Raw genomic sequence first — 23,019 nt, 5'->3', positions numbered from 1 at the left:
AGAACCTTAGTTAAAAGGAATGGCTATTTCTCATGCTATGCTGCTTTCTAGCACCTTAGTTCAAGGGCACCTCTTCCTTGGCTGAATGTAAGGAAAGCACAAAGGAGGCAAAGAGGACACATACCTTTTGCAGGAACAGTTATCTTGTCAGTGCGCTTTACAGCATCTTGCTTGGCCTCACTCTGGGTCTTTGAAGCCCAAGGTCTGTTGTAGGGATCCAGTGTCTATTTGTAAGAGGCAGAGGTGCTCACACAACAGCACTAAAAACTCAATGACCCACTTTTCTCTCTCTTTTTTCCCCTATACATAAGAACAGGGAACCAAAAGTCCCCAGTCGCCCGCCCCCACCCCCTCTGCCAACTGTTTAAATGGAAATCACCTGTGGAAAAGGTAAACACATGTTAGAGCAAGCACTGGAAAAAGATAAAATGAAACAAAAAATCAGGTACTCAAGGAATTAAAAGAGGCATAAGCCTCACTTACACTTGTCATGGTGTTTAGTTACAGGCAGGTCCCCTGGACTGAGCCTGGGGATGGTGTCTCCTTTGTTGGTATCTCTTGGCTCTTCAGATTGGGGCTCCTGCCCATATGAGAATGTTTCATTTTCCAGCTTTGTAATGCAGATGGGGGTATAGAAGTTTGAGGAAAGTGAAGGTATGACTAGAAATAATAAAGGGCGGTATACCTACCTGTGTGTGCTTCTTATTGTGCATATGGGTGAAGAAGTCAAACATGGTCCCACAAATGGTGTTGCAATCTTTGCACCAGTGATTGCCAGCATCATAATACTCATAAGCAGCAGTGGGCTGATCAGACAGCTTAGTGACTGGTTGGGGGCTTTCCGCAGGCTTGGGGCTCTTAGTACGGGACTTCTCATTATTAACCTTTGATTCCTAGAGGGGAAAAAATTTACACTTACAAGGAATCCAAGGCAATCTAGATCTGTCTTCTCTCAGAAAAAGTGGCCATAATAATTGAAATATGGCCGTAAGACCATATTTCCAATGTCTAAAGCTACACAAGCTGGGAGGAACTCTAAGAGAAACATGTCTCCAAGGCTCAAACAGAACTAATTGGAATTCATAGTGCTATCACAACATGGAGAGTAAATCATACAGGCGATATATTTACTTACATATCCTAAAATATCTCTAGCAGAATACCCAAGATTGGAAACACTGGCTGCCTCTGGGGAGGGAAAGTGGAGACTAGGATGGGTAGGAGTCTTTTATTGTATATACCCTTTGGTAGATGAATGTAATATCTATGCAATTAAATACATTAGTAAAATTTGAAAATCATAATGACAACAAGGGAGGGAAGAAAACCAAAATGGAAAAAATAATTGACAGGTTAAGCAAAGCAAGTGCAGAATAGGTAACAGTGAACTCATCATATGCATCCTTATATGGAAAACTAGAGAGTAGGGTTGGTGGTGTGCATAGATAAAACAGGCATCTATGTGGGATGACTTAAAGGAATCTGAGTAAAATATTCTTAAATGCCTAAAATATTACTGTTAGAATGGAACATCTCTGATTTAACATGAATCTTCTTTTAAAACATATCAACTCCCCAACATGAAGTTATCAATGATAAGTACTTTAATATGAATTAGTTTGTTACCAAACTAGGAATAAAGCACTCAGGAAAGTAAAATTTTGGCTAATATTGGCGAGTAAGATGCAAAAAAAGATAATTTTGAGACTCAGAGGATAAGTTTGAATGGGGTTCTTGTAGTAGACAAGAAGAGGAAATATTTGCTGGTGGAGAGAAATAGATCAGATAAAGGGAAACAATTAGTAAATCAAAGATATTCTTTCCCTACCTGAATCCTATTCAAGAGTCACTAAAGAGATCACACCAAACAGGGTAGTGTATGGGTTCATACACTGCTGGTAGGAGTATTAGCTGGCACAATCTTGTAGAAGATAATCTAGAAATATGTGTTACATACCTCAAAATTGTGTATACCCTTTAACCCAGCAATTCTACTCCTTGACACTTATCCTAAGAAAATCATTATGTTAAGCAACAGGTGATTTGATTGGTTAAGTAAATTTGCTATCCATACAACAAAAACAACAACAAATACGGTTGTTAAAAATATTATAGAAGTGTATTTATTTACATGGAAAGATGTTAATAATACACTGAGAAAACTAATAAAATACACTTGAATAATCAATAAAGATATGCAAATAGGCATAGAATGTTAAATGTTACTATCCAAACAACCTTCTCTAACCACTCTATACTTCTTATTCTGTTTTTTAGACATTCATCATTACTTAACATGTATTTTATTGTCTTTCTTCTCTTAGTTCATGAGAATATGAACCTTGTCTATACTGTTCCCTGCTATACTTCCCATATCTAGACTACTGCCTGAAAATTTCTTGGTGATCAACAAATATTTGTTAAATGAATTAATGAACAGAAAAAGAGTATTTGGAATAATACACACCAAGGTATTAATAATAATTGTCTCCAGATGGGATGGAATTATGGATATATGTATATTTTTCTGAAATGAATAGAAAGAGAAAGAAAATCTCAAATCAATTATACATTCTAAAAAGAGGCAAAGAATGAAGAAATACCAAGGACAGATAGGAGGCAAAGATTATGGACAAAACATTCCTTACTGATGAGAAGAAAACCAAATTGTAACATATCCCTGTTGGCTTCAGAGAACATACTCACCTGAATCAAAATGACAGATTATCATGGGGTTAGTATATAAATAGAACTCCAAAGTAAACTACAAAGGCCAGAGTTTCTTTGACTAAAGGCCCCAGACTCCAGGCCCAGGTATAAAAAGACAATAATCCTACTTGATTGAGAAAGAGAACTCTCCCAGGAAATAGGGGGAAAAGAGAGCTTGGGTGATAGACAATACGAATATATCCTCTTACCTGCCCCTCAACAATAACTGAGGATGTACTATGTGCTAGAAATGCTGTATGCTGTGGAAAACAAAGATAAATAAGTTATACTCTTTTATCCTCAAGAAGGTCTCATGCAGTGAAGGAGACAGACATAAGAATAGTCTTTAGATAAGACAGAATGAAGTAAATGTTACAAAGAAACAATATGTTATGGGAGTGCTGCAGAATGGCTGACTATATTTGGGTGGGATTCTGGGAATTCGTCATGGAGGAAATAGTATTTAAGTTGGGCTTTAATGGATGAGTGGGTTTGGGAGAAAGATTATTCCAGACTCAGAGAATTATTAATGCCAAATCAGAGAGGTGTAATAGCATACTGCACATCTGGAAAACTGAACATTTTGAGATGGTAGGAGTGTAAGATTTGGTGTAACGTTTCTTGAGCAGCATTCATTACTGTGTGTCAGGCACCGAGCTATGCACTGAGAACTATACCGGAGAATAAGAGAGATAAAGTCCCTGATCCTTTGAACTTTAAAATATAATTGGGGAACACGTGTAATTATATCATTACAAATGTCATAAATGCTAAGAAAGAAAATTAGAAGGTATTATGAAAGTGTATATCAGGCAAATTTAAGGATAATTCTGGAGAATCAGAAAAGGCAGTCAGGAAAGTAATTTAAGCTGTAATCTGAAGGATGAATCTGAGTAAATTATCAGAGGGGATGGAAAGAGTTTGGTTTGCATGGTAAATAAGGGGAACAGAAAATGTAAAAGCATTAGAAGTGATGATAAATTTGGGGAATGAAAAGGCTAGTAATAAAACTACAGTGAGCTGGGAGAAAAGAAGCATGAAATAAAGCTGAAGAGGTAGGCAAGGGAGTAGATATATGTGAAGAATGGATTAAGAATGTAGCAGTACAAGCAAGAATTGATGTGCCATGGATTTGGATGGCAATAAAGAAGACAAACTGGATGGACTTGAGATGTACTTTGGAGTGGGAGGTGATAGAATTTGTAATTGGGTACGGAGCATTAGGGAGGGGGAGCACAAAGAATGCTTTTTAGGTTGTTAGCATGAAAACTGTTGGATAGTGGTGCCATTCATTGAGAATGGATAACACTGAAGGAAGAAAAAGCTGGAGGGAGGTTGAACACAATCATGAATTTAAGACATGCTGAATTTGAGGTGCCTATGAGACAATGAAGTGGAAACGGTGAGTAGGTTTTTAGATACTCAGAAGACTCATTTGAGCTAGAATATAAAACTGGCAGTTGTCACATGGCTGTCACATGGCATTTTAGCACAGAACTGGATGACATGGTCTAGGTAGAAAGACAATTATGGAGAACTGGGCAAAGACTAAACCTTGAAAACTCAGCTATTTAAAGATCACGTACAAGAGGATAGGCAGCAAAGAACACTAAGCAGCAGCAGTCAGGATATTAGGAAGAAAAGAAGTATGACAGAAGACAAAGGAAAAAAGCATTTGTAGAGTATCCACTGGCTTTAGCAACATGGTGGTGACTTAAACATGAATCCCCAAAAGGGTATATACAAGTTGTAAGAAGATGAGAAACCAAACTGAAGTAGGTTAAGCAGTAAATGCTGGAACAAGAACATGAAAGACCTTGAATACTGAGGATTCTGAATTCTACTTTGTGGGCAACAGTGAATTACTGAAATTCTGAAAGAGAATACCAGGACCTGATCTATAACTCAAGAAAACAACTGACAAGAGTTAAGAAAGGGTTGGAAAACTAGCTAAGAAAATGTTAGAAAGCTTCTGTAGGAATCCATGGAAAAAAAAGATATAACAGACATTGAAAAGTTGAGTTGTTACCTTGCTGTTGGAAGAGTTTGATGACACTTTTTCTGGGCTCTTGGATTTTTCTGCTTTCCCAGGCTTCTCAGTAGGCTCTTTGTCATTTAAAGATTTCTGGGATTTATCAAAGATGTTAATTCCCAAGATCTGAGCTACTTTGTCCAGTTCAGATTGCTTCTTTTCTGCCTCTTCTGCTTCTTGTCGTAGCTCTGCGATGTCCTTCATAATGTTATCCTGAAGCCGACTCACCTCCACTAGAAGTGGGTCTTTGTGGCCATCCTTTTCCCTTCGTTTCTTGCGTAGCATTTCCCCTGATTAGTCAAATGTCAACAAAAAGAAACAGGAAAAATAAGATAAGTCCTTTCTCATTTATAAGTAGTAATATTATCAGGGCTTTATGTTTGTAATGTATTTTCCCGGCTACCACAAAAGTTTCTAAGAGCAGCTGGGCTCGGTGGCTCAGTCTGTAATCCCGCGCCTTTGGGAGGCTGAGGTGAGTGGATTGCCTGAGCCTGAGGGTTCAAGAGCCGCCTGGGCAGGTGAGACCTCATCTCTACAATAAAATCAAAAAATTAGCCGGGCGTGGTAGCGCATGCCTGTAATTCTGGCTACTCGGAAGGCTGAGGTGGAAGAATCGCCGGAGCCCAGTAGGTAGAGGCTGCGGTGGCCGGGAGCGGCCACTGCACTCCAGTCTGGGCGACAGAGTGAGACTCCAACTCAAAAAAGAAGTTTCTAAGAGCAAGTAAGACTTCCACGTGGGCTGGTATAGGTGAAGCTTCTACAAAAGCTCATCACCCATCTTTTGTGTAAGAGTTATTAGCTAAGGATCTATAGACAGGTTTCAGGGGCTCCATAAATGCCCATAATAGCATATATAGGTTTAGTGGCCTTTTCTTCTGAAAAGGTTAATAAATGTTGTTAAGTATAAATCTGGTAGCTGTTCTCTCTCTAGAGAGCTAAAAAATTATTCAGAGGGTAAAAAAATTAAAGTCATACATGTGACTTTATGTGATTTGAATAAACTTTAACAATTTCTTTGAGTTTTTTTTTGGTTGTGCCTCAGGCTTACCTAGTGCTACCTCCTATTCTAAGCTATAGGTCCTCATGAATAAACCTCACAGGATAACTAAATTTCTCATCCCTAAAGAGTCCAAATCCATACAGAAGCAATTATATCTTTTCCTATTCTCTGTTCTTTCATATTATCACCAACCTGCAGTATTTAGAAGCCTTATTATATTCTTTCCTCACTGTGTATGTGAATTCCTAAAACCACAGATGAAAAGATTTCAGAATAAAAAGTTGAGGTATCATGGAACATTGTTTTGTGCCAAAAAGTAAGGAAGTACTCAAAACATGTTGGGGGTGTAACAAAACAACACAGGAGCCAACTCAAAGGGGCTCCCATTGGTCAGGTCTGGAATAATTTGAGCCTGAAAATAAATAATGATAATAAAGGGTTATAAGCCAGGCTCGGTGGCTCAGCCTGTAATCCCGTGCCTTTGGGAGGCTGAGGTGAGTGGATTGCCTGAGCCCACGGGTTCGAGACCCGCCTGGGCAACTTGGCGAGATCTCATCTCTACAATAAATCAAAAAATTAGCCAGGCGTGGTAGTGGGCACCTGTAGTTCCAGCTACTTGGAAGGCTGAGGCAGAAGGATCGCCAGAGCCCAGCAGGTTGAGGCTGCGGTGGCCGAGAGCAGCCACTGCACTCCAGTCTGGGTGACAGAGTGAGACTCGAACTTGGAAAAAAAAAAAAAGGGTGATAATCTATTGAATGAAGACTCCATTAATTCACACTACTATAAATGAACAAAAAAGGGACTGAGGGTTGGGAAGTTCCTCCTTAGGGTAGGAAGTCAACTAATAAAGGTAGAAAGAATAACGAAATTAGAAAATCACTATTTAATAACCACCGTAATAATAACTGATTCAGGCAAAAGTCATCAATGGATGCTAAAACTAGAGAGTGAAAGTTTGAGGAGTAACTGAATATTTACAGTATCAAAGTATCTTCCCTATAAGATACTTATTAATTTTAAAAGACAGAATAGTAACTTTACAATGGAGAAACCTGGCAGATGCCACCTTAACCAAATGATCAACATTAACATCACCAGTAATGGGACAAATCAACACCTGATATGAATTCGGCAAAATTTCTGTGATATTCTTGCCAAAAATGAATAACCTGAATTTAATCATAAGGAAATATCAGACAAATTAAAATTATAGGACATTCTACAAAATATGCAACTTCTTTTCTTTTTCAGAATATCGGTGTTACAAATACAAAAATTCAGGAACTGTTACAGATTAAAGACTGAATGTGATTAATAATTTCACACTTTTGCTATAAAGAGCATTATTGGGACAACTGGTGAGATATGAATAAGATTGGTACACTGGATAATAGTATTGTATCACTGTTAATATCCTAATTATAAGTATATTATAGTTATGTATGTAAATTATTTATAGTTAGAAGATACACTTAATTACTTAAGTGTATTTACTTGTATATTTAGGAGCAAAAGAGTACCATATCTGCAACTTACTCTGAAAGAGTTCAGAAAAAATTACACACACACACACACACACACACACACACACAGATTGAGAGAAATAAAAAGAGTAAATGTAATACAATGTTAATAATCTGGGAGAGGAGTATCTGAGAACTCTTCACATTATTATTGCAACTTTTCTTTAAGTCTAATTACTTCAAAAAACTTTTAAAAGTGAGGTTTCAGGTCACTGAACTTGTCTGAGAGTACCAAACTACTCCATTTAGGTCTCTTACTCCAGTTATTACAAAAATGCAGTCATGCATAGGAGCTGTCTGATACCTTGTTGTTTATGAAGCCGCTCCAACTCAGTCCTGAGATAGTACATCTTCTTCTGACGGGCTTCCCGGTCACACTTTAGTTTTTCCCTCTCTTCAATAACCTGCAAAGTACAAAATGGTAAGAGAGTCCATCACCCTCCCACATCCATCTTCCCTTTTCTATTTCTCTGTTTCAGAAGCTCACGCTAGATATTACCTGAATATAAGGATCCAAATGTCAGAACATAAAGATATTTCATTTGATCTAAGTTCCAGGAGATCATTTTTTAAAACCACATTGCCTAGAAGTATTGTTTTTATGCAAGAAGTACCTAAAGCCACTGACAGCAACTATTAGTAGTTTTGAGTCCAAAGGGGATCACGTAGAAGGGAACTAATGTGCTATGGGTGAAGCACTGTATTAGTTACATATTTCATGTTATTTAGTTCTCACATTTTCTCTAATTTACAGTAAGAAAAATGAACATGTGTAAGATTAAGTAACTTACCCAAAGTCAGAGTTATAGCAGGTTTAAAATTCAAGTATACCTGCTCTAAAGCTCATGATCTTTCAATTATATTACTACCAAATATAGCTTGTCCATAATAGACCAGTGTATAATAGATCTGTGTATCTATATTAGGCCTATGTATTAACTGCACTGACTTAAGAGCTAAGCTTGTAAAAGAAAAGTTAAGAAAAAGTACACAGTTAGCCGGGCTCAGTGGCTCAGCCTGTAATCCCGCGCCTTTGGGAGGCTGAGGTGAGTGGATTGCCTGAGCCTGCGAGTTCGAGACCCACCTGGGCAGCGAGACCTCATCTCTACAATAAATCAAAAAATCAGCCGGGCGTGGTAGCACATGCCTGTATTCCGGCTACTTGGAAGGCTGAGGTGGAAGGATCACCAGAGCCCAGCAGGTCGAGGCTGCGGTGGCCGGGAGCAGCCACTGCACTCCAGTCTGGGCGACAGAGTGAGACTCTAACTCAAAAAAAAAAAAAAAAAAAAGTACACAGTCTCCAAACACTGTCTCTGATGTCTTACATTTTGTCTTTATTGAACCTATTCCCCTCTTCAATAAAACTAAAGACTGACGTGCAGGGTATCTCAGTTCAACAGAAAATTAAGAGATCCATGGGGATCCTTGTCTTCCCAACGACAGGCTAAAAAAAATTTTTTTTTTTTTTGAGTTGGAGTCTCACTCAGTCGCCCAGACTGGAGTGCAGTGATGGCTCCCGGCCACCGCAGCCTCAACCTCCGGCGATCCTTTCGCCTCAGTCTTCCAAGTAGCTGGAACAACAGGTGTGCGCTACCATGCCCGGCTAATTTTTTGATTTATTGTAGAGATGAGGTCTCGCCAAGTTGCCCAGGCGGGTGTCGAACCCGTGGGCTCAGGCAATCCACTCATCTCAGCCTCCCAAAGGCACGGGATTACAGGCTGAGTCACCGAGCCCGACTAGGCTAAAATTTTTTTAACTGGAAAAATATGAGACGAGTTCTCCAATTTTTTCTTTTCTTTTTTTTCTCCTCAGGTTTTAACTATTTTATAAGCAAATCAAATGTATACATATTGCATTTTTATGTTTCTAAGGACCTTTAGAATAGCTGTATTAATTTTCCAAAATTCTCCTGTTCTGTATTCCTTATCCTGATATGGTTTTTACCTACTGCTATGAATTATCAGAATTGTTAGAATTATTAGGTCTTTATTCTAACCACTGCTCCCTTCCCACAGCCTGGAAAACCAATGAACAATACAAAAATTGATTTTTTTTTGAAAAAGAAAGTGTCACAAAAATGTTATTGTTAATCCTGGACACTACGATAAACCAGAACAAGCAAAGCTTATTTCTTGATCCGCTTTAATTAGCAAGACAACTAGTTATTTGCTTTTAACTCCCATAATCACTACAGAATAAGAATCCAGAATTCACTGAGATAAAACATAGGTTTACTGATTCTCTTTTACCCAACTCAATTTTGGTTCCTCACTCCACAATGAGGTCATTTTGAAGACTTCAGGGCTCCTAGTTTCTACTCACAGTGCTCTAAACCACTATGGGTAGTGAAATAACTTAAAAAGAAATGTCTAGCAATCTTTGTAGGACGTAGGGTTAGACTTTTCTTTAGCCCTAATGATAAAACAGGTGAAAACAGAGGGGCTATACATATTTCTTAGGATAATGACAGCAGCCTCCAAAGAACTTATTTCAACCTCCTATAATAGATATATACAAATTTACGTCAAAACAGAAAATTCAAGCACATGATACCCAAAGCTAATACTCACCTTCTGCTTCTGGGAAGCACAGTTCTTCTCATCAGAGATCTTCTCTGGATTATATCTTATGAGCGATGGGATGGACACCTGGACAGGCACTTGGGCTGCAGGAATTGAGCCTAGCACTGACTCTTCCTGCTTGGGCTCATCAGGAGTCACAGTGGGGATCACACGGAGATTGGGTCGGCTACGAGTAGCTTGTTTGGTTGCTGGCATTATCCTATGTGGTTCAGGGAGAGGATGGTTTGATGGTTGAGAGGCAGGGTACATGGGCCATCTTGAGGCTGCATATGCCATGTAGTGCCTATAGGCATCAAAGGAGGCAGGGGAAATGGCAGGTCCCTGGTAGTTTGGAGGTATCCGAGCTGCAGCAAACTGAGAGGCCCTTGGCACATGAAACTGAGATAAAGAAGTAGAATGTGAAAGCCTAATTGGGGCCGATGGAGCTGATGGCAACATGCACCTGACTGCAACAGATGACTGAAATCCGCTGCCAACCAACTCTGGTCCTGAAATATGACCCAATGAATGGTCAGATTTTAGAAATGGGGGACTATTTTTTGTGAGCAAGTAAGGATCCACAGGGGAGGCAGGGTGTGGATGGGACACCTCTGGGGAGTGGGTATTACTATGGTGTGTCTCCCTGTTCTCTACTCTGTGAGGATCTGAGGAATGCCGATCAGCTGAGAAACGATGGTCAACTGAGGAACAGCGGTCAGCTGAAAAGTGTCGGTCAACTGAAGAATGGCGGTCAGCTGAAGAGCGTGATGATGGCTTCTTGCCATGAAGTCGTTCCTGGGTGCGTGCAGCCAGCTTACTAATCTCTGCTACTCCAATATCCAGCCCAATGGTCTTGAGCAAGTCATGAATCTTGGCATATTCTGGGTTGGTCTCTTCTAGTGATTCCAGCTTTATAGCTGGAGCAGAAGAGGGCAGAGAGCTTGCCTTTTGCCGCATAACATCACTCTCAGAGCCCCCAAGGGGCTTTGGTAGGGATTCTATCTTTAAATCCTCTTCTTCATCCCCATAGAGAAATTTTTCCTCATCCTCAATGTCAGGGAAGCTACGTCGCCTTTTTTCCTGTGTACTGGTAGAATCAGCTAACATGCTCAGAATGCGGGAAAAACCACTGCCATCCTGGCTAGCTCTCTCATGGGGCAGCAAGAAGTCTGTGTGTCGCTCAGGTCCCTCAGCCTTCAAATCCAGTTTCTCCTTGTGACACAGAAAGCTTCCAAATTTTTCTCTGAGAGGACTGTTGTCTTTGGGCATCCCAGGGAGGGGACCCCATTGGTAAAGGCTGCCCTGAGGTTCCTTATTAAGGGCAGTCTCTACCATAGTCCCCTTGTTTTCAATCTCTGAGGCAAAAGCAGCAATAGCACCACTTAGTGGAAGAGATGGGTGTCCAGAGTAGAGAGGGTGATCCTGGCTGGAGCTGGTATTGCTGGAAAAACTCTCAACCTGAAAAGACAAAACACAACTGATTTAGCCTCTGTGCAGAATCTCAGAACACTAGACATTCAGATAAGTACTTTGTTTTTCCTGAGTTAACAGGTGAGTTACAAGTATGGATAACAGGGAGGAAAAGTACCCTTAGCCAGGTGCAAGATGACTCTCCCTTTCTCTGATGTTTCTACTGTAGCAAGGAGAAATAGGAAATAAGGCAGACTGGATGGAATCCTCACCTTTGTCCATTTGTTATTAGTATTTGCCAAGGAATTTGAATTCAAAAGGATTTTAGAGATCCTCTAACCTGTTTCCTTTTCTATAGATTCCCAAAAGAAAAAACATAAAAGTGAAATTGCTTCAGCTACAGTGGGGCCAGGAAACTCTGGAACCCTAATTGATCAACCTCCCCTTGCTTCTCTAATTACCCTTGAAAACATCTTCAGAAGGCATTAGGTCCTAAGAAGACTAAAAACTAGAGCATGTTAGAATCAGGTAACCTAGTGGTCTTGCCTGACCATCTTTTCATAAGAGAGAAAAAAATATAAAGGCCCAGAATAGTGAGGTGACTTGTCTAAAAATCACACAGCAAGTTGGTGGCAGTGGTGGGTCCAAAATCAGAATCACTTGATTTCTGGTTCTGTGTCCTATAACTCATATGCTGGCTTCTCTACAAAGAGAGATGAGGAAATTGAGATCACCTCCTCTCCTCGCCCTTCAAGCTTCATCTCCAAGAAAGCCATATTCAAAGATTCCTAAGACTATCCAATTTAAGGAAAAAAACTTACAGTAAATACTCTCCAAAATGTCTGTCTAGAAAACCTAATATATGGCAACAGGATCCCTCTAGTCCTAGAAGGTGTAGCTCACAGACATCATAATGTTGGTTCAGCATATATTACAAAGATATTATTAGAGACACAGCCCCAGGGGAGTGACCAGGCTTTAAAAATAGTAGAAATACTAGCAAGAGATCCTAGAACAAATGCAGCAGAGACCTGTATGGAAGGCTCCATGTCCACCTCAATCCGTTTCTTCAGAATGGACTTCTTGGGCATCACAGATACTTCCTCAGGTCGATGCAAAGAATATCCTGGCTCCGACGCTGTTAGGACACCTGACAATCCAGGGATGGAACAGCCAGTAGCACCACCATCAACTCCCACCAGCTCCTGACTCAAGCTCCTACTTCGTTCCTCCTCTTCTTCTCGCTTTCGCCTGGCAAGATCCAGCTCTCGAAACTCAGGATCTAGAAATCTAGGGCTAGGGCTTGGGCTTCGTCTGCGCTGTCGATAGTTGCGGGTCCCTGATGTAAAACTTGGGTGATCCCCTCCCATGCTGTGTATCTTCTCCGTGTCATCATAACGGGGTCTTTTGGCTTCCCGGCTCCTTTCCTCAGATCGTATAGAGTAGGAACCTTTGAGTTTGTCTCTATTCCGTTCTGTTCCCCGCAACAGCTCATCATGACAACTGACATGGGAACTATAATCAGATCGATGCAGGAAAGTTTCTCTTGCTCGGTAGTCCTCATCAAGTTGTCCCAAGAAAGGACTGAGAGGCCCCTCCTCCTGGGAAATATATCGCTCAAGACCCCGAGAGCACTGGGAGCTTCGGGTGAAGACAGAATCATCAGTTAGGTCATCTCTGAGGAAAGAGACAAGCATCACTGAACATAATGGACTTGGAAAGAGTAAGAACAGACAAGGCTAAGAGACTGACATTTGGCAAGGGGGCTATATAGAATGCTTATGGTAAAAGACCATAATCATGAAGTCCAAGAACACTTCTTGGTTGGGCGTGGTGGCTCATGCCTATAATCCCAGCACTTTGGGAGGCCAAGACAAGAGGATTGCCTGAGCCCTCAAACCTATGTTTGAGACCAGCCTGGGCAACTTGGCAAGACCTCATCTCTACAATAAATAAAAACATTAACGGGGCATGGTGGTGCGTGCCTGTAGTTTCAACTACTTGGAAGGCTAAGGCAGAAGGATCACCTGAGCCCAGCAGGTCAAGGCAGCAGTGGCCATGAGCGTGCCACTGCACTCCAGCCAGGGTGACAGAGTGAGACTCTGACTCAAAAAAAAAAAAGAACACTTCTCCCTTTCCCCAGTGTCACAAGAAGCTTCAGCCTCTAAACAAGGGTAATATTACCAATATATTTAGACAGACCTTTTAGGTAATTTCTTTGGCTAGACTTTGAGGATGCAGAGTATCACACAGGTTACACAACTCCACACAAGCTAAATTCTACCTCTTTGCTATTCCAAGTGTGATATGGACCAATAGCATTAGCATTACCTGGGAACTTTTTAGAAATACAGTTTTTCAGGTTCCACCCCAGGCCTACTGAACCAGAATCTGCATTTTAACAAGACTTTCAGGTGATTTGTTTGTACTTTAAAGTTTGAGAAACACCAGTCCAGATCAATGGTTTTAAGTTGTATTCCACAAAGATTCTAAGGGATGCTCAAGAGCTGGCAAAAGCAGAACTGGCAGGGTCCTGGGCCTTCCACCCCAGTTAAATCATAGTAGCCTCAACATTATATCTGTAAATTCAAGTTCTGTATAATATTTTTTTTTTCTTGAGTTGGAGTCTCACTCTGTCACCCAGGCGGGACTGCAGTGGCGTGCTCACAGCCACTGCAGCCTCGACCTGTGCACTACCATACACAGCTAATTTTTGATTTATTGTAGAGACAAGGTCTCACCAAGTTGCCCGGGTGGGTCTCTAACCCCTGGGCTTAGGCAATCCTCTCGCCTTGGCCTCCCAAAGTGCTGGGATTACAGACTTGAGACATTGCACCTAACTGTATATTTCATTTGGAATAAAGGGTTTCACTGTGGAGAAATTTTTTATAGCTACCAGTCTATCTAATTAGCATAATTTTATCATGTTTATAAGGTTCGCCAACACCTTTAATATGTGTCACTGGCTCACATATTAAAAACCACAAAACTTCCTCACAGTATGTTTTGTTATTCTCTTTCCTGCCTTGCCTGAATATCCACAACACTCTCCTAATCTTGGGCTCAGGAAAGAACAAGTGATGGTTTGGTTCACTGTTTTCATTTCATAGAAATACAAGGATCTTGAAACTTTGTGGCATGAAGGTAAGGGACATCTGTTCTTTCAGCTCAGAACTCTACACCACATACAACAGTCCTAACCTTTTTGGGCAATATGGCCACAGAGTTTCCATGAGTCAAAAATTAAGTTTCTGATTTAAATCATAGAAATAAAAATCCTCTAGCACTTAGGTATGTAACTTTTAAGTAATCTGAATGAAAAATAAAAGTGCTGAAATGCCACTCATATTCCAGAGATAATTACCATTTAGAGAATGGTAATTATTGGTGTCATCTACAGTTTTCTTTTGGTTTTTGAGTCAGGGTCTCACTCGGTCTCCCAGGCACACTCACAGCTACCACAGCCTTGACCTGCTGGTCTCAGGCAATCCTTCCACCTCAGCCTTCCAAGTAGCTGAAAATACAGGCGCATACCACAATGCTTGGCTAATTTTTTTTTTTTTTTTTGAGTTGGAGTCTCACTCTGTCGCCCAGACTGGAGTGCAGTGGCACGCTACCGGGCACTGCAGCCTCGACCTGCTGGACTCCGGTGATCCTTCTGCCTCAGCCTTCCAATTAGCTGGAATTCCAGGCGCGCGCTACTACACCCTGCTAATTTTTTTATTTATTGTAGAGATGAGGTCTCACCAAGTTGCCCAGGCAGGTCTTGAACCCGCGGGCTCAGGCTATCCACTCACCTCAGCCTCCCAAGGTGCGGGATTACAGGCCGAGTTCGGCTTCATTTTTTTTTTTCTTTTTAAATTGTAGAGACAAAGTCTTGCCAAGTTTCCTAGGCTGGCCTTGAACCCCTGGGCTCAGGCAATCCTCTTGCCTCTGCCTTCCATAGTACTGTGATTACAGATGTGAGCCACTGTGCCCAGATTCTTCTACAGTTTCTAGCAGCTACTTTTGTTTTGAGTTTCTAGAAATGATTTTTCCTTGTTTTTTAATAGTTGCTTTCCTATCTCAGGGACTATGTTAGCAGAACATCAAAAAGTTTCCTTTTTCTTATTCACCAGCCCTGCCTTTGTTCAAAGATGTAGAATTGAGCAACAGCTAAAAGTAATTTAAGAAAAGCTATCCGCCAGGCTCGGTGGCTCAGCCTGTAATCACGCGCCTTTGGGAGGCTGAGGTTTGTGGACTGCCTAAGCCCACGGGTTCAAGACCCGCCTGGGCAGTGAGACCTCATCTCTACAATAAATCAAAATATCAGCCAGGTGTGGTAGCGCATGCCTGTAATTCCGGTTACTTGGAAGGCTGAGGCGGAAAGATCGCCGGAGCCCATAAGGTGGAGGCTGCGGTGGCCGGGAGCGGCCACTGCACTCCAGTCTGGGTGACAGAGTGAGACTCCAACTCAAAAAAAAGAAAAGCTATCAAGGATAATCTCTATTACCTCCTCTACTAGGAATGCTACCATTGGGAATCTAGGTTCCTGTTACCTACTTCCTCCTCAAGAATCTGGGAAACTTTGAGGTTTCAATGTAGTATGAAATAGAAAGAAATGAGAATAAACCAGGGATGATTTCTGAAATCAAACTTAACAAAAGAAAAAATTTCAGGAAGGAATGTTAATGAGTTGAGTCACTCCATTGCCAAAACACCATCTATTATCAAAAGAAAGTCTCTGATCATATTAGTGGAGAGAAAAAAAAACATAAGCTCCATGGCAAGTTCATCCATACTCCCATGTTCAGCTCCCCACTAGAACCATTACATGTCACCACCAAATGGTATAGTAGCCCAAGATCTAATCCAGCACTAAGTATCAAGAAGCTAGAATTAAGAAGATGGCTCTCAGAAAACATCAGTCTAGACTTGGAATCTCCAGCAAAAGAAGGCACAAACAATGAAAAAGGGAATAAAAACAGTAAAATGAGAGGACAAAAAATACCATCACATAAATATAGGCAGGAATCGGGTTGCTTATTAGAAGCTCATGCACTCCTTCCCTAGGACTTCCAAAGGATAAGAGAACTGACTGCAGTAAGAGCCCTAAAAAGAATGAGCCCTAAAAAGAGTGAGCCCTAAAAAGGGCCAATAGCCTGAAATAGTCCGGTGATGGACACTCTTTGAAAGCCTTGGTTAAGTCCAACTGTTATCTAAAATAAGGTCTATCAATTTTAAAAACTGAATGTTGGAATAGGTGATGGGTACCTGAGAGTTCACTGTACTAGTCTACTTTTTTATGCATTCAAATGCCCATTAAATAAGTTTTAGGCTGGGCTTGGTAGCTCAGCCTGTAATCCCAGCGCTTTGGGAGGCCGAGGTGAGTGGATTGCCTGAGCCCGTGCGTTTGAGACCGGCCCAGGCAACTTGGTGAGACCTCATCTCTACGATAAATCAAAAATTAGCTGGGTGTGGTAGCACACGCCTATAATTCCGGCTACTTGGAAGGCTGAGGTGGAAGGATCGCTGGAGCCCAGCAGGTTGAGGCTGCAGTAGCCGGGAGCACTCTGGGTGACAGAGTGAGACTGCAACTCAAAAAAAAAAAAAAAAAAAGGTTTAAAATGTGCTTACATCCACATAAAAGCTTATACAGCAATGTTGATAGCAGCATTATTCATACCAGCCAAAAAGTGAAAGCAAACCAAATATATCCATTCATTTACTACTGATGAATGGATAAACAAAATGTGGTATCATCCACACAGTGAAATATTACCAGGAATGCTACGAACATGGATAAACCTTAAAAACATGCCGAGTGAAAGAAGCCATTCACAAAGGGCCATATATTGTATGATCCTATTTATAGGAAATGTCCAAAATAGGCACATCTATAGAGACGTAGATTGGTGATTGCCTATGGCTAAGGGTATTCTAGGGGGAATAATGACTAAAGGTACAGGGTTTCTTTCTGGCATAATAAAAATGTTCTCAAGTTGACTATAGTGGTGGGTAAACAACTCTGTGAATATATTAAAAGTCACTAAACTGTATACTTTAAATGGATTAACTGTATGGTATATGAAGTTATGAAGTAGATGTCAATAAGCTGTTAAAAATGTACATTAAAAAATAAAGATGTCTTCAGAGCCTAAAGTTGCCATTCTTTTCCTTAGGTAAGTGCTCAAAGTGCCCCAAGAAATCTGTTTGTGTTTATTTCTTAAGGTTAATCAGAGAGGAAAAAATTTATACTTTTTCAATCTATGTTAAGGCAAGAAGAAGTAATTAGGAGATACAAATTACATATGTGAAATATTTACTGTGCAAATTACTTTGATGAACAGGAGAAACTGACTTCATATCCACAAGTCTTTAGAAGTCAAGTGTCTTAGAATTTTTTACACAACCATTCAGGTTTCCTTTTCAGAACAAGTTATAATCCTACACACAGGGCTGCTGTGGTGAGGACACTAACAACCCTGGCAACTTAGTTGTCACCTAAGCCTAATATAAAACTTAACAGATTCAGTAAAGGAAGATAAAAAATACTAGGGTCTCAGGAAAAAAATAACCATCTATATACAAAGGATGGAAATGGCCTTTCACTGGTTGGAGACCAGACACATTGTCAGGAGACATCCTGAGTATGACACTGGTTTTGTGGCCTGGTTTTAGTGGATAGTAATTATCCACACAAACCATACTGAGCAAGAGAGAAGGAACACAAATGTACAAAAGACAATAGTATAAAGAATGACCTTGAGCTGAGCACAGTGGCTCACGCCTATAATTCCAGCACTTTGGGAGGTGGAGGCAAGAGGACTGCCTGAGTCCAGGGGTTCGAGACCAGCCTGAACAACTTGGTGAGACCTTGTCTCTACAATAAATCAAAAAATCAGCAGTGCATGGTGACGCATGCCTGTGGTTCCAGCACTTGGAAGGCTGAGGTGGAAGGATTGCCTGAGCCTAGGAGGTCGAGGCTGCAGTGGCCATGAGTGTGCACCACCTCACTCCATCCTGGGTGACAGTGAAACTCCTACTCAAAAAAAAAAAAAAAAGAATGGCTTTGTACCTTTATTTAGAACCTTAATCCCATTTTCCCTAAAAGAGATCTCTCTCTGAAACACATGATTCTAGAAAGATTGCCCCAAATTCCCTAAAAGGAAATTTTTAATTCTTATAATTTAAAAATACACTTGGCCATCTGAAGCATACATGCATAATAAACACAAAAGGGAGGTGACATCCTAGGTCTCATAAGAGGAAGTGCTGAAGTTAACTCAAAACCTCAGCAAGGAAGGAAGACAATCACACTAAGCACCACCTACCCAGACTACCTACTCAACCATCTCCCAAAAATAGAAGCAGTTCGAAGAGCAATGGCTGTTACCTCAATTAAGTGATACAGTCACATATCTTGAAGCCCTATCTTCAGAAGCTTCTGTGTTATATGATATAAGATTGTCCTGCCTTGCTTTACTGAATCTACAGCCACTGGAGCTTTGAAATAAATGTTATCAGTGGCAGCATTGGTCCTCAGACTTCCTGCCCTGGTGTCTCCCATGTGCCTGTCTATATTCTATGTACCACTACATGGGACAGTCCCAGTTCGAAAGAATACTAAATTGATTTATTTCTATTGCTAAATCATTTGTAAAAACTCTCAACGTGCTGGGCAGAGACCCTAACATACATGGTTAACAACATTACCTCTGAGAAAGAGTGCTTTCCTGCACTCTCCTTATACTTTTTTACTTTTTGTGAGGTGAAAAACAATGTGATTATTTACATCTACATAGAGTTAAGCTCCTAGTATCGGAAGTCTATATTCAACACTCTGTGGAATGCATTTGCCATTTTTCAGCACTCATTTGTTGTAAAGTAATAACTGAACTTAAACATTTTTAAAGATTTCTATTAATACTTTACATGTATCAGACATGAATTTACCTAAACCCTTTCTGATCTATATTTTAGCTTGGAAAAAAAAGAGAGCCATCAAAAAAAAAGATTTCCAGGGGGGTTCAGTGGCTCAGCCTGTAAGCCCAGCACTTTGGGAAGCCAAGGCGAGTGGACTCCCTGAGCCCATAGGTTCGAGATCAGCCCGGGCAACTTGGCGTGACCTCAGCTCTACAATGAAATTTTAAAAAATTTGCTGGGCGTGGTAGTGTGCGCCTGTAGTTCCGGCTACTCGGAAGGCTGAGGTGGAAGGATCGCCAGAGCCCAGCAGGTCGAGGCTGTAGTGGCCAGGAGCTTGCTACTGCACTCCAGTCTGGGCGACAGAGTGAGACTCCAACTCAAAAAAAAAAAAAAAAAAAAAAGATTTCCTACTTTGTCCAGAATTTTTTTTTTTGCAGAAGGGACCCTTCATGGTTCCAGTATTTTAGAATCCATACCATTTCAACTGTTTTTGATTTGGGGAACTCTAATTATGGCCCCTTAGCCTCCTTTTTATAGTAAGACCAGGATAACCTTTTTAAAGTCTTCTATATAATTCACTCAGCAACAAAGTTGACACCACTATAATCTCTCCACTCAGAAAGCCTTTTCCAATGTTATACTTTGTACTGGACACGTGGCATAGGAAGTAACTTCAGTGCGGCATCATTCTTTCAAATATGTCATTCAGAAAATAGCAATACTTCTAACTTCAAATACTAGTATAGTGCACCTGCCTTAGCTGAAGCCTACCTGTCCATGTCCTCCAGATTATCCACTGGTGATCCCAGTCGATCACTAAGTCGTCGCTGTTCTGGTGTGCTAACACAGAAATGGTCATTACCAACAGTGATCCTTAAGCTCTGATCCAAAGAAGAGTCAGGACGCAGACCAGGAGAGCGTCTCTATAAAAATAAAAAATAATATGGTTATTCAATAGGGTCAAGAAATTCCTACACTCAGAAACAAGGGTCCTAAAACTTTTAAAACAGGGAGCCAGTTCACTGTCCCTCAGACAGTTGGAGGGGCGGACTGTAGTTCAAAAAAAAAAAAAAGGAATTTGTTCATAGTTTTTTTTTTTTAAACTATGGTCCACCCCTCCAACGGTCTGAGGGACAGTGAACTGGCCCCCCGTTTTAAAAGTTTGAGGACCTCTGCTCAAAAACATCCTCCTCCCTAGTCACAAAACTATGATCCAACAAGGTGAGACATGGTTATGGTAAGACACTATTCCAAAAATAAAACACTTTTTAAAAATTATCATTTACTTAGAGATAAAAGCCCATACCTCTCATCTTCCCAGTGACCTCTCATTCTTACTGGGCATGGGAACAGAGAAATGAATCAAGTCCCTGCTCTCAAAATCTATAGATTTTTTTTTTTTGAGTCAAAGTCTCATTCTGTCACCCAGGCTGAAGCGCAGTGGCATGCTCATGGCCACGGCAGCATCAACCTGCTGGGCTCAGGTGATCCTTCTGCCCTAGCCTTCCAAGAAGCTGGAACCACAGGCATGTAAAAACATAATTTTTTGATTTATTGTAGAAACGAGGTCTTGCCATGTTGCTTAGGCTGGTCTTGAACCCCTGAGCTCAGGCAATCCTCTAGCCTCTGCCTCCCAAAGTGCTGGGATTATAGGTGTGAGCCACTGTGCCCAGCTATAAACCTATAGATTTCTAGTGAAGGAGACAAGTCAAAAACAGGTTTTAAGTTAAAAAAAAAGACAGTCCAGGTGCAGTGGCTCACACCTATAAGCCCAGCACCTTGGGAAGCAGAGGTGGGAGGATTGCTTGGACTCAGGAATTCTACACCAGCCTAGGGCAATATAGCAAGACTTCATCTCTAAAAAAATAAAAATAAAAAAATTAGCTGGGCGTGGTTATAAGCACCTGTAGTCTGAGCTACAGGAGACTGAGGTGGAAGATCACCTAAGCCCAGGAGGTTGAGGCAGCAGTAAGCCATAATTGTGCCACTGCATTCCAGCCTGGGAGACAGAGTGAGATACCCAAATAAAAAATTTTTAAAAAGTACTTCTGAAAACTGTATGTGTGAAAAAGTCATTCAAACATGATACTATGAAAGACACTAGGGAAAATGAGTTACTTCAGACAGAATAGATAGAAAAGGCTTTTCTAAGGTGATAATCTGAAGCTTGAATATTGAGATATTAGCCTTGCAAAGAACAATAGAAGGATGTTTCAAGCAAATGGAAGAACCACCTGGGTAATGAGCTTGGCATGTTTTAAGCAAAAAAAAGGCAGCTAGTGTGGCTGCAACAAAGTGACAGAAGAGGATAAGATAGGCAGAAACCATGGAAATTTTTATTTTATTCTTAAGAGCTACAGGAGGGTTTTAAGCAGGCAAGTGATATCATCTGACTACATTTTTCCTCCAGATGCTAACACTGCTCCTCTTTCAGGTCTTTATTAAAAAATCACCTTAACTTCCTTATTTTCTTAGCACTTAATCACATTTAACATTCAACACCCCCTGCTAGAAGATAAACTTTACAAGGCTAAGAGTTTTCGTCTGGCTTGTTCACTGTTGTATTCCCAGGGCCCAGAACAGTGACCAATACACAGTAGATGCTCAAAAAATTCTTGTCAAATGTATAAAGTGAAGTTTAAAATTTTTTTTGATTGCTGTATACAGAATAAACTGGAGAGTAGCAAGAATGGAGTGTAAAAGAGCCAAATGCAACAATCCAGAAAAGAGGTAATAGAGCTTAGACCAGAGTAATGGCAGAAAGAAGAGTTTTGGGGATGGAGTTAGAGTTAACAGGCTAGACAGATGAGGTTAATCTAACAGATGAAATGAAGGGAGAAGGAAGATGATGACTGTTTCTGACTTGAGCAACAAATGAAACCTTTACCGAGACAGAGAAGACTTGAGCAAATAGTGCACTGGAGAAGGAAAGAGAGCCTGTGGCAACAAGCATTCTGTTCTTGCTTCCTCTGTAGTGATTGACACTCACACTGTCACTGTTCAACTTTGAAAATCTTAACACGGTGCCAAATCAATACACCTATGACTAGGTGAGAATGTCAATATCATTTCTAAACTAAACTTAATCTTATGCTCTGTGTTTCTAGCAGGGAAACATAAGTTAAAATCAAGGGTTTGGAGGACCAGCAGATCTGAGTTGAATCACAGCTCCACCACTTCTTGGGCTGTGTCACCTTGGTCGAATTACTTGACCCTCTCTGGGTTGGTTCCTCAGCTGTACAACAAGGAATAATACCAAACGCCTCACCTCAAAGGGTCGGGGGGGGGGGGCTCAAAGAAAATGTCAAGCGAAGGGCTAAGCATAATTCCTGCCATATAACTCAAAAACTGGTAGTGGCTATGACAATGACTGTGGTTATGCACATTTCACTTCGGAGAAGCAGCTCCAATTCAGATAACAGTTGACACTCTAGACGTCCAGCCTAATACGGTTCAAGCTTCCCTAACTCGCCACAAAGACGGACACCTCTGCTTCTTTTCTAAGATCCAGGGGGCTAGGTCGGGCGTGAGGGGATTAAAAACCACGGAACCCCGAGGCAACCTGTCGACTGTCCCAAAAGTACCGGGCCAACGGTTTGGACAAAAGCCCCCTCTCGCCCTGGCAAACTTTTTCACACCTCACCCACAGTGAGAGGAAGCGCCCATTCCTAAAAAACGAAGCACGCACTTGGGACCGGGCGTCCGTGCGAGCCCGGAGTCCGTTATTGTGTAAATGAAGCTCCGGGGCTGCCAGGGAGCTGCCAGGCCCCGGCATCGCCGAAGGGGCTGGGGGAGGCTTCGAGTTTAGGACCCTGGCCTGGAGGCCCGGGGGCTGGGGTGTGGAGGGAGTCCTGGTCGCGGGGTGGGATTACCCGGCT

The 23,019-nt window shown here is 41.2% G+C and overlaps 1 protein-coding gene across 1 annotated transcript in view; it reads right to left on the bottom strand.

The window, feature by feature from the left end:
• The window catches only part of ZNF318 (zinc finger protein 318), a 28,467-nt gene extending 5,551 nt beyond the window's left edge, over positions 1 to 22,916 (bottom strand). Inside the window, exons 1-8 of the mRNA XM_021716589.1 lie at positions 22,785 to 22,916; positions 19,913 to 20,064; positions 12,268 to 12,913; positions 9,836 to 11,284; positions 7,569 to 7,668; positions 4,739 to 5,031; positions 690 to 893; positions 125 to 224 (exon numbers count right to left, since the gene is read on the bottom strand). Of these exons, the coding sequence (XP_021572264.1) occupies positions 125 to 224; positions 690 to 893; positions 4,739 to 5,031; positions 7,569 to 7,668; positions 9,836 to 11,284; positions 12,268 to 12,913; positions 19,913 to 20,064; positions 22,785 to 22,916 (3,076 nt within the window). The remainder of the gene's footprint in view (positions 1 to 124; positions 225 to 689; positions 894 to 4,738; positions 5,032 to 7,568; positions 7,669 to 9,835; positions 11,285 to 12,267; positions 12,914 to 19,912; positions 20,065 to 22,784) is intronic.
• Between the last annotated feature and the right edge of the window lie 103 nt (positions 22,917 to 23,019).

This window comes from Carlito syrichta, unplaced genomic scaffold (assembly GCF_000164805.1).
Source record: "Carlito syrichta isolate Samal-C Ts95f unplaced genomic scaffold, Tarsius_syrichta-2.0.1 Scaffold308847, whole genome shotgun sequence".
NCBI lineage: Eukaryota > Metazoa > Chordata > Mammalia > Primates > Tarsiidae > Carlito > Carlito syrichta.
Note: the sequence above shows the minus strand (reverse complement) of the source record. Positions and strands in the feature narration are given on the sequence as shown.